The 13,541-nt window shown below is 25.7% G+C and overlaps 1 protein-coding gene across 1 annotated transcript; it reads left to right on the top strand.

The window, feature by feature from the left end:
• The first annotated feature begins 1,708 nt into the window (after positions 1 to 1,708).
• Positions 1,709 to 3,460, top strand: LOC147065826 (uncharacterized). The gene has a single exon (XM_085956226.1). The coding sequence runs from the start codon at positions 1,709 to 1,711 to the stop codon at positions 3,458 to 3,460; it is 1,752 nt and encodes a 583-aa protein (XP_085812352.1).
• The last annotated feature ends 10,081 nt before the right edge of the window (positions 3,461 to 13,541 follow it).

Below are 13,541 nucleotides of genomic sequence, written 5' to 3' on the forward strand. Positions count from 1 at the left end.
CATTAAATCTATTTTTGTTTTAAAATTTTCCATTTTAAGTTTTAAGACACTAATTCGTCTTATATGCGGTAAAACGCTCATTTTTTATTGATGGTTAGTTAGTTAGTTATTAAAATTAATTTTATTTTAATAATCGATGCTCATTCTTGCCACATTTGTTATATTTTAAAACTGTGGCATCTTTCATCCAAATTCCACTTTTTGTCTTTCTTACACTTTGATCCACGATAAAACTTCGTTTTTTATAGTTATTTCACAAGTATCCTTGACTCTTCCAAATATTTTCGTTTCATTATTTGGTATAAGATATCTATGATAGCTAAAATTCAATTCCCTTTATTTTCCGAAATCACATTCTCAACAGATCTGATGTTTTTGCCAACAAATCTGCTATAATCACAGTTACAAACACACTCTGACACCATTTAAATTCGAAAAAATACAACACCTTCGATAATTTTCGCATGCTTCACAGAGAGGTTCTCATATAGTCTATTTTTATATATAGTTGTCATTTTATATTTAAATACCATACGTGTTCAACGTATTATAGAGCATAACATATTATAATTTTTTATTTATGTCGCATACCATATTTTTCGATGTGATCATTTAATATAAAAATTACTCTAAAAGCTATTAACTCAATTTTAATCAAAGATTGATATAAGTAATATTTTATCATTTTAAATATAGATGTCACCAAATGTGTTTTAAAAGACACAATAGATTGTCTATTGAAAAAATTGGTAGCATGAAAAAAAATATTGTTAAAAATACTAATACAAGTTTATAAAGAGGTTTAATTTATAATAATTTTTTTAAAAAGACGCATTAAGAAGAATAATAAGTTTTGAAATTCATAACTATCTAAAATCGGATTATAGATTACATAGAGATACCATTATTAGATATTATTTTAGTAAATATATTCTCAAATGACTTGACGCAATAAATTTAAAATTGATAGTTAATTATCAATTTATTTATTGTTAAAATGATAGTTTTACAGTAAATAAATTAAGGTTCTTCATCTAAAACATAGACATTATTTGATTTGTATATAATAAGATTGTTTGATCATGAAAGATTTAAAATCCATTTATTTCTAGAAGTGTTGTTTCATTAAAGATAGAAATCGGAATTTCTTCTTACACCTGTAATACGATTAAAGATACAGAGAATTCTTTTTTTGAGAAAAAGTTTATAAAAAGTATCCAATTACTAATTTAGAACACGATGCCTTCCAATAAAAATAATTTATTTAAAATTTCCTTTTATTGAAATATTTTAGAAATTCTAGATCAGAAATTAAAGATGTTCTAAAAAAATAAATGATTTTTTCTAGTGCTTTTAGTTTTAATCTTTCCTATTTTGTGAAAATTAGGCTTTTGTAAGAAGAATATATTGTGTACAGTCGCAATCATCAATTAATTTTTGTAAATCCAGAAAATAAATCAAAAGTGATTTTACAATTAGCAAATCTGATTGATTAGTTTCTTAAATTTATTTATAACTTTTGACATCTACCAATATGAAACCTAAATATGGAATTAAAAAGATTTAATGCGAAACAAATGATCCGATTTGATACTTAAAACATATATAAACAAATCAATTTGAATTTATGAATATGGCTCATCAATTGGTGCATTTTACATTTTATATATCCTGGATATTTACGAGTAACAATGACAAACTTTTCAATATGAGGCATCAGAGCCACATGGCATCATCCAAAAACAAAAATTCTGGGGATGAAGAGGATTTTCCCAGGTGTTTAGAAGGAAAGATTTTGTTTAAAAATGGAACTATGGATGGTCCATGCTATTTAAATGGTGCGGTTAGTTCCGAAGTACCCCTTTGCTCAAAAATAGGCGTTGATATTATGGAAATTGGTGGAAATGCTGTTGATGCAGCCGTAGCTTCAACAATTTGTGTAGGTATAATCAATTCCTTTTCTAGTGGAATAGGGGGAGGGGGTTTTATGTTAATAAGAATGCCGCAAGAAAGTGGCGAAGACATTATAGACATGATTGATTTTAGAGAAACTGCACCCAAGAATATAACAGCGGATCATTTCAAAGGAAAGACAGATCAAACAAAGAAAGGGGGAAGAGCTGTAGGGGTTCCTGGTGAAATAAAGGGCCTCTATGAAGCCCATAAGAAGTACGGGAAATTAAAATGGAAAGATTTATTTGCCAAAAATATAGAGATTGCCTTAAATTTTGAAGTATCGAATCAATTATATACAAGGCTCACAAAGCTAAGCCACTATATTTTTGCTGATCCGGGATTAAAAGAAATTTACACAAGGAATGGGGCGCTTGTGAAACCAAAAGACATCATAAGCAGAAAAAATTACGCTGAAACCCTCAAAACTATAGCAGAAAATCCCGAAGATTTCTATCATGGGGATATTGCAGACAAAATAATAAAATCTATAAAAAAGGAGGGTGGTGTCATGGAAAAGGACGATCTTATGGAGTACAAAGCTATTTTTCGAGAGCCTTTAAAATCAAAATTTTTGGGCTATGATCTTTATACCACGAATCTCCCCTCAAGCGGTCTTTTCATAATTCAGGCATTAAACATACTCGAGCATTTCGATATTAAAGAACTTAGAGACGAGGGCGAAAAAATAGAGGCGGGAAAACAATTTCCTCACTATCATCTTCTGATCGAAATTTTTAAATTTATTGCGGCCAAAAGAGGAAAAATGCAGGATCCAGATTTTATGGATGATTGGAAAAAAGTGGTTGAGGAAATAACAAGTAAAAATACAGCCGAAGAAATTTCAAAAAAAATAAACATGAATCGTATTCTAGATGACGCCGAATATGGTTTTGAAGGCCTGAGAAATGATGATCATGGTACCACACATTTAAATATTATTGATAAAAATGATATGGTTGTTTCTATTACAAGTACAGTAAATCTTGAATTCGGCGCCAAATTCATGTGCTTAGAAACCGGAATCATTTATAATAATGAAATAGATGATTTTTATGTTCCACATATTAAGAACGCTTTCGACTTGGCAAACATGCCTGAAAACATAATAATGCCTAGAAAAAGACCCTTTTCTAGCGCAGCCCCATTTATGCTTGTTAAATACGATGAAATGATTGTTTTGGGTGGAGCAGGGGGTACGAGAATACCAACTTCACTACTTGGTGTTATTTTTCATTTAATTTTGAATAAGAGTATGTCAGAAGCTATAGCTGAACCGAGAATTCATAATCAATACCATCCAGATATAACATACATAGAATATGGATTTCCTGAAGAAATAAAGAAATATTTAGAAAGATTGGGTCATAAACTCGAGATCTCCGCGCAAAACAGTATTTTTACATCGGTGCAGGGAATACATATGGTTAAGAAAAAATTAAATGGATACAAGATAATTCAAGCTGTATCTGATAAAAGAAAAGGCGGAATGTCATACGGATATTGATTTAAATTGTTGTTAGCATCAAAATAACATCTTTGAAAATAAATTTTTTAAACTGAAATATCAATCAAGTGACCATCGACTTTTTTTCTATTAAATTTCTTTAAATTGATATTTATATGGTATTTGGCTTCTCTTAATATGTAAACCAATATTATATCGATCAGCTTTGTTTCAAAAGCAAAAAATCGTGTAGAATCCACTAATCTTGGATTCTAATAATTCTTATAAAATTTTAATATAAATACCCGCATAAAAAATTTATCTGTCCTAATACTTTTTGTATAATGACTACATGCTTGTAATTTTCGAACTTTTTATATCCAGATATACGATATACATGTCAAAAAAATATTTCTCTCTTCTTTTATTTTAGGTCTCTATTGCCATCAAAATATGAATTTATTATGTAAATGAAATGAAACGTGCAAAATCACGTAAAAAAACATCAAAGGTAACACAAACTCATACAATTTAGGTCTAAAAATTTCAGAGCTCATTCATTTTATGTAAAGTGTCATGCCTTTTCTGTTGCAAATAAAACACCGAAAATAATATGTAAAAGGTATTTTTTTCATACTATTTATCTAGGTTAGATTACCATGTATATGTAAATTGGAAATAAATTTCCAATTTTTTTAGGCGTTTTAAGGTTTTAGAGGCATTCTAATTTTTTTAAAAATTCCCACATAAGTTTTTTTCGGTTATAAAATTCTCATCTTAAAAATTTTTTTCTTTTTTAAATGATAATAATATGCTGTAAATTACAATAAGATAGTATGCTATTATACAATCATAATGGAATCTCAAAAGATATTTTTTTTTATTCTATAATACAAGTTTAACAAAGTCCATTCATTCATGTGACATATTCGCATTTAAAATATCAAGTATAGCTGAATGTTGATATTATACACATGTTTGGACATTATAAGCAAATAAAAAGTCTTTAGTATACTTGGGTGGTCCCAAGTATTTTTACACCCACATATAATAGTTTTAGATTTAAATTCACTATTTATAACTATTTAAATACAAATAACATAACACCACCTATTTTTGCAGTAAAAAGTTATGCTTAAATTTAAATTCAAGCAATATCTTTGTTACAATAAATTTTATACTTACTAAAGCCTCATTACTTAAACATTTAAAGTTATTTTATGGTTTCTTTTATGCTGAATTTGTTACATAGAATACAGTAGTGTAATTTTACTTCAATTACATGCCCATTCGCAGAAATATGCGTGTATGATTTAATAAACTTTTATAAATAAACCTACATATTTTAATACGGAAAAATGCCGAGTTAAATAGTTATTAATAATTTTACAGTATTCGAAAAATCATCTTCTAGATATCGGAAAAATTTAGTAAAAAAATGCTAACCGAATATTAATTTATAATAAATTTACGCCTAATAGACTCAAATATTGTAAAACAATTGATTTAACAAAGTACCAATTTTAAAGCTTAAAAATGAAATTTGAAAAAAACAAATTGTGTTTACCTAAAAATTAAATTTGTATAGATATAGTTTGTAGTTTTCAAGCGTCAATATCATAATAAAAACATGCAAAATATTAAACAAAGAATTATTTATAACTATCAAAGATATATGCTCCATGAAAGAAAAATTACAAAAAAGGTTAATGATATTTACTACGTCAATCGGGTCAGCAAATTTGGCTTTAATATGCATCATTATAATATGATTGTGATTACTTGCACTGGCGTTCGAGAAGAGAGTCAAGTTGTTTCAGCGCTGGAATCCAGTGTATGCTTGAAGACTAGGGCCTTCTGTTACTGTGCGTCAGCCTAACAGTGTTTACTTTATCATGTGCAGCTAGGCGGCGTTTATTACAAGTTCGATAATTTATCAATGCTCTTGCGTGAGATTTTTCGAAACTTCAATCACTTAAATTGAAGATTATATGTCGAATATTTACATAAACTAACATCGCTACTAGAACCACTAAAATACCAAGTGATTTATCATAAGACTTTTTTTGCGAAGACAATTATATGATCCAGAACTATTTACTCCTTTATCAAATCTCGGAATAAATCATTAAAAGAAAAGGTATTGTATCTATTCATTGATAAATATTGAATGAATCTCATAAGGTACCGAGAAAGAAGCGATTCAAAGCATTTTTTTAGAATAAAAGTATTTTCAGATCTTATTGCGATTATTCTAAATAAAATTCTGCACAATTTTTATGAAATCATATTTACTGTTATTTAATTCGGTAAACTTTTATTAAATTGGTTTTATTAAGCATAATCAAAAATAAAATTGAACTTTTTTAACAATATAATTGTAAAAAGGTAGTATTTTACGATTATAAGGTAAAAAACCTTAAATAAAAACAAACCATTATCAACAAAAAAAGATTATTATCACAAAACCGGACGAAAAAATTAATTCGAAAGGAAATAAGCGTCAAGCTTTAAAATTATGGATAGACAGTATTTTAAGCATGATCAAGTGTATAGGAGACACAAATATCTTACACTACATCCACTATTTATTTATAAAATTATAAAATATTCAGCAGTAAATTAACTATAAAATGAGAAATTAAATAGGAAGTAATTTGGTTTAAAATCTTAATTTATATATTAATTCGTTACACGAAGAAATAAATGTATTTTATCATGATTAAATACTTGTTAAATAAGAAGAAAAATACCTATACTGCAAATTAGTTAATAATAAATTTATTACCAAGACATAATAAACCCCTTATGTGTATTGAGGAGCATAAAAATAAGGTTTTGATCATTGATCAGCGTATATGAAAGTGAATTCATATTTTTAGAAAAAATGGAATTCTTTTATGATGCATTTTTAAATTAGTTAAGGCGATAATACAAGATATAGTTTAGACATTTATAGAAAAAGCGAGTTCCCTCCCCCTTTGAGATATAAATTCATTTTTTATCCGTATTTAAAATTTCAATGTCTGATAAACCGCAATTTTTTTTAAAAAGAGCAGAGTATATAAAAATAATCATCCAAACCATTCATTTATTTTTTAACTATCTACCTTTTTCTAACAAAATATACTGGTTTTGTGGGTTTTATACATTTAAGGGCAACAAATACCATATGTATTTCTTTTTAGGTAAATTCTGCTTCTTGAAAGGCGTTTAAGAGCTATATATTTAGTCCTTTAACTTACTTTCATTGTTATTTCGTGATTTGTCTGCGTATTACTTTTATTTTTTTTAAAGCTGAAGGAATTTAATTTCTAAAAATATACAAAATTATCTAAAATCTAATTTTTTTTGCCTAAATTTACCTTTAATAGATTTTATGGTGCTATTAAATTATGTATATTCGTGTCGCAAGGTTTTTTTAGCTATAAAAATAGATATTTTAGTAATTTTATTTTTATTTGGGAAATTTGGTGCTTAATTGACATGATATAATGAAAATTGCTTGAAATTATAAACACCCGTTTTTAATTTTATATTTATAAATAAGGAACAAAATTTTTATTATATATTCAAAAGCCAATTATATTTATTATAACATCGATGATAAGACTTCAGATGTGAAAAAATAATATAATAAAAACTATTCAGATTCTCATAGAATAAATCTAAAACATAATATTTCAATACCTTTGTTTGATTTTTATAAAGATATGCACATAATTATGATATAAACAAACCACACATATTTAAAAAAGATGAATACAAACATCAAATTTATAAAATAAGATAATAAAACAATATAAAAAGGGTTTATAGTAAGTTTTAGCAAGTGTATATTCGTACTTAAATTAGCTATATGTTCTTTGATATAAAATAATATTTTTTTGGGGTAAGTTTAAGCTATTTTTGTTCACTGAGCACTAGTCTCGTGATTTCACTAAGGAATAAAAAGTCAAACGATAAAAATCGCCGATCTTTATTTATATCACGGTGCTTTCAGAAACTTTTGTTTTGAGAGATAATTAAAAATTACATTTTTAGTATATGAAAAAAACGGATTAAAACTAATTATCAAATACCAAATATATAAGAGTTCTCTCCAAATCAAGGTTTAGACATGAATTTTGTTATATTATTGTGTTTCATATATTTTTTGACTTTCAAAGTTATATTTACCTATTTTAAAGGTTTTTGCATTTAAAGTTGATACTATTTTGCAAATTTAAATTTTTTCTACGCCTCGTAAAATATTAAATTGTAACTAGTGGAATTTTTATCGTCGAATCTTTTTAAAAATATAGAAACGAAAATCTTAAAATCTATTTATTTATAAGAAAATTATGCTAAACGTAACGTCACAAAACAAGAAAAAAAATTATAATATTACTTTTAGAGTTACACAAAAATTATGTATTTTTTTCTTTAAAGATCCAATTCCAAGAAAAAAAACTTAAAAACATAAATTAAATATTGTGTTTAAAGAATTCGGTGTGATAAATTGAATAAATGGTGCTTGGAAATGAAGTTGTGTAATATGCATATAGCATTTATTAAAAATTTAATAAATATTACTTAACCTAGATAAACATCAAATTTTTAATTTGCAAAATTGCATGGAACTTCAACCACAAAATTAAAAATGCATGTTTATTGTGCTCTAGATATCAATTTTTATCCGTAATGAACGTAAAAATTTTATAGGGCATTTATAAAAAATATTTAACTTTTATGTTGACTTAAAGAATCAGATTTTAAATTTTTTGCGTTGGAGCCCAGTAAAAACTTCTTCATTTGACACCAGATTCATTGGAAAAGTAAATAAGTCGGGTGATTAATTTTGTTGAATCGTAAATTATTTTCTATTTTGTATTAATTTGCAAGAAGCTGAGATCGTGGCTATTTATGTAATGTATTTTATATATTATAATAAACTAGGTAGAAATAAAATATATTGATGTCATATGCATAATTTAGGCTTGTCGCTTTGGTATATAAAACATATTTTGGGGAAATAAAAATAAAGGAAATCTATCCTTTATACCATAGTCTTTTATCAATATTCACATGGTTAAAAATTAAACATAATTTTTTCTACTATTTAACCAGAAATTTAAATAACACGTAATTTTTATGTTATTTAATTTTTTGTAATTTCATTCATATCTTCTAATGTTATCTTTTTATTATATTTATATCCAAATAAAGAACTTTGTTATTTTCTATCATAAAAAACAAGAACTTGATTTAAAAAAACTCAAATCATTGCATAATTTGAAAATATGAATTTTTTATGTGAAATAGAAAAAAAATTTAAATTGTAATTATTGAATGGCACTATTGGTTTTTTTAAATAGTTTTGAATGTGTTTTTATATAAAAATTTTTAAGAATTTTACATTGGTTTATAAAAGTTTTATTCTTTATCTTCGTTATTTCCGTTTTTTTTATTTTACCCTAAACATAATTTCCAGTGTGTTTTATAAATATTTTATTTTTAACGACAGGGTAGTATCATTGATGGTTCGTAAACGCTCAACTCAAAGTATGTATTTTTCAAATCCATACCAAAATATAATATACTTTAAATAAAAATAAACAAAAAAGAGGTCTATATATTTACAAAAAAAATCCATAATAATATTGATATATTTTTGGAAAAATGATGTTTTAGTGCATGCTTTCATACTTTCCCCCCATTAATATAAACGAATGATAATCAGCATTGTTATGATAAGAATATTCTATGGGTTTTGGTCAGAACTCCAGCAACAAATATTTAACACAAATAATTCCACTATATATTGACATCATTATTTTTAAAACGAGAAATTTACATTGAGTATGGGGAAATAGGTACGTGTAGACGTGGATGAAAGTGCAGCAGTATTGAAATAGATCCTATATCAATTAGGTAACTCTTTAATATAAAAATAATTAGATTTGGATAAGTGTCAAAAGCGGCGCAAAGATAAAAACAGGAAAACTTTGAGCAATTTATAAAGTTTATAAGTAATTTTAACGGTGCTGTATTTTTGATCCCATTTAGATATTGAAAAGGTATATTTGCACCTTAAAATATAATCAAAAACTATATTTAGTGCCATGACATCAATAAAAAAAATAAGATACCAATAAAAAAAAAATATTATTAAAAATGTAATGAATGCACATAATGTAGAAGAATGAAATTTCCAATATATAAAAATTTATCGTTCAGTTTAAGTCCAATAAATTTTTTTTAAAGGAGAATTCTGTATAATTGCATTTCTAATAACACGAAAAAAATATAATGATTATGGTAATATTTTAGATTTTGTATATAAAATTCCCGCTACAAGTCTTACAAAAGACGTTGTATTGACATCAAAACAGTTGTAAAATGGGAAATAAGTTGCAAAAAAATACAAGGGGGGCTTTTTTTCAAATAAAATAGAAATAGTAGGGCCTAGAATATCAGGATAAATACTTGAAACCAGAAAATAAAACGCAATTATACCCGTGAAAACAGATAAAGACACTATCTTGGTTGGGGAATGCAAAAACCGCAGGAGAAAGCTTCTTTACAGTGGTTGTTGGGAAAGGAGGTATTGAATTAATCAAGAAAGAAAATAAAAATTATTTTAATCTTGATGGAGAAAGTTATACTGATGGCTGTTTGGAAACTAAGATTTACATAAATATCTTTATATATGCATGATAATTAAATAATTAAATTCATATACACATACCAATACAGTTGGGTATAAACAATGGTCTCAATCTTCCCCTTAACAGAGAAACTGAGCAAATAAGACATAAAGTGGGCGTTATGAGTATTTAATTTCGAGAAACAAAAAATAGAGATTATTTTGATTGCTTCATCATTCTTTTTTTGCAGTTAAAAATGCGTAATTTCAGGCAAAAAAACATATAGAACATAAAAAAGAAGCAAAAAATCATATTTTACTTCTTATTAGGCTCTTTATACAAAAAATTTAGTATATTCTTATACAAAAATATATTTTTTTTAACGAAACCTTACATTACCAAGTTAACTTATATATGTTTCCATTTATAAAACAAATATTACAATCACAAATAAGAGATCTAAAACTAAGCTTTCTGTCAAAAAAATGATTGGCGATACTATTTCTGCACAAAAAAAACGTTATGCAAATAAAAGTTGAGCAACAAGACTTCGCATATGAAATTATGTAAATAAAAATTCAATTGAAAAAACTCTTACGGAAATTGCATCACATCAATAACTATCCTTTTTTTAGCTATGTTTTTCGTTGTGTAGCTTTATCCTCTGATGATGGACGTCATATATTTTATAAGACGCCTCCTCACCTAAAAATTTGCTAATTGTATCAGAAATCTTTAGCATAGCTACTATTCATCATATTCTTTCTTACTTCTACCTTCACAATCAAATAATATCCTTGATAAGATAATAATATAAATTCTTCTACGGCTTTGCCAAAATATAATTTTAGTGCCATACCTGCTATACTACATAAGTTTTTTATCTCTGCTGGGGATCTAAAGATTATTTAGTAAATGAATCCAGGAGTACCTTATGGTTGTTATCAAATAGATAACTTGACTTCCTCATCATCACAATAAATTTATCTGATGACTCTGGCACACAATTTAGGAGAATTTTTTTGGGTACTACTTGATTTACGTTGCTAATAGCACACCCCGTAATCGTGTAAAAAACTCCAATACTATAAGATTTAGTCTTCTTGTCCAGGTTTCTCAAGTCATGTTGAAAGCGGAGCTGATATTGCACCTGTTGGCTATTTCATTATAGTCCAATAAAAATGGGAATTACCTCGTTTTAGATATCTACCCTGTCCTGTTGTCTTTGTGTGTTTCGTTGAATTCCGGCAGATATAGTACTGATCTTTTTGCTTTCACCATGCCGTTTATTTATGTTTATATATTATATACACAATAAAAAAAACATTTTACAACTTTTTTGCAATCTCGATGAGTCAGGAACCACTTTATAGTGGCTTAAATATATAAAAGAAACATATAAAAAGGCTACTAAATCCTTCACATTGGGATTTTATTTCGGAGAACTTAAATTAGAATATTAATTAATAAACTCTAAGCATGTTTTGATGAATTGTAAAAGTTATCAAAATTAAAAATTAAAGTCTTATTTAATCATACTTACTATAGAAGAAATCAATATATTATTATCATAGTAAATATTAGCGAAAAATACACTTAAAGCGAAATGTGATCTAAAAAATCAATTAATAAGTTTTAAATAATAGAATTCTGAAAAGGTGTTATTTATGTTTAACAAGTAAAGTAAAATTATGCGCCATCTTAATTTTTTTTCTGATAAAAGCAAGTCATTGGTGAATAAATATAGATTTTTTTGTCCATTTATTTACGTAAATATTTAAAAAAATGGGACATTTTTTTTGTGATTGACTATATATTTTCGAAATATGTGATCTACATAACAACTTTAAGATTTTATTTTGCAATAAAATATTTCTTTTATGGAAAATATAGGAATATAAGGTCAATTATCAACACTTTTCTATTAAAAATTTCCAAAAGGACGTTGTAATTTTCTCTGCTTGCATACTTTAACCCAAGCAGGCATTGATATTTTAAATATTAGATTTTTTGGGGCAAAACCAACATCAGTGCATTTTATTTGATTTTTACTTATAAAAATAGAAAAAAATATACTCTTTTGTGGAATTTATAAAATTAATATTTAAAATTTTCGTATTGTCATATAATATTGCAAAAAAAAACCAAAAACCTTTATATCCATAAACTCATATTAGTTAATTTCTGCTATTATATATAATTTCTAGCCATAAAAAAACTGTAAATTCTAAACACACAGAAACTTTTATTTATTTTATTGTGATATTAAAGTATAAAGATTTTTTTGACTGTTTTGTATAATAAAGGCATGGATAAATACATTTTTTTACGATTTTAAGAATTTATAGCTTAGTTTATTAAATAGTAATAAATTATATCGCAAGGAACATTATGTAATGACATACAAGCTATATAGGGAATTTTCGGTGTATAGAGACAATACCATGTTGTAATCATGAATATTTAAATGTAAAAAGATGTTTTTTACAGCCTAAGTCTTAGAAATTACAAATTTAACTTGATAGATATTATAAAGAGGCAATTATTTATAAGGGTTTATTTTAGCCGTAAAGAATAGCTAAAAATAAAAGTATAATATTCAAAATTCTTATAATTTCTAATGCGTGTTGATATTGATTTTTATATTGACTAAATATATAAAATAAAATAATTTCGTGAATATTTTAATACAAAAACTCACAAATTTAATATTACAGAGTAAAAGACGCTGTTTAATTTGTATATCATTATATATAGCCCATACATATTAGAAAGAATATTTAAGAACTATTTAAGTCGAACTTATTTCGAACAAAATAAATTTACAAAAATTTATAAAAAGATTTTGAACCAACATTTTATATTTACTTAGAATTAAAAAAATCGGTCAACCATTTTATAATGTTTACGTTGGAAATTAGCTATAAAAAGTCAACAAATTATAATTTAGAGCATTCATAAATTATTTAGAATCTTTCTAGAAAATTAAGAAATTGTAGAAAACAAGCAAAACAATTTTTAAGCCCAATTAAGTCTGTAATTACGCTTTTTATTTTTTTTATATCATTAATTTCGCTATTTTTTATTTTCATGGCTTTATACAGTGTTTTTGAATAATATAATACTACTTTAAAATCGCAAATTAAACTTTTAGATTTTTTTTACTTATACTTGCTATCTTAATAATTTAATTGATTGTATAACTATTTTTTTTATGTTAGAATATTTTAAAATTTATGAGACTAATCTGAAACACTTTTTATACATCCATAAATAGTTTTTTATATTTAAAAAGTGACCTGTAATCGGGATTGATCCTAAATAGGGATATATTAAATGATTTCGAAACAAATTAATAAGAAAAAATAGATGGAAATAGAATTTTGGGTACAATAAAATGGTATACAGATATATTATGAAGTTTATATTTTTCGGTTTTTTAATCTTCCTCATAAATATTTTGTAATCCTTTTTTTCTTACCAGAACATATCTCCCATATCTACGAAGTGTA

The sequence above is a fragment of the Rhyacophila brunnea genome, unplaced genomic scaffold (genome assembly GCF_057557595.1).
Source record: "Rhyacophila brunnea isolate RB1 unplaced genomic scaffold, BYU_Rbru_1.0 scaffold_51, whole genome shotgun sequence".
NCBI lineage: Eukaryota > Metazoa > Arthropoda > Insecta > Trichoptera > Rhyacophilidae > Rhyacophila > Rhyacophila brunnea.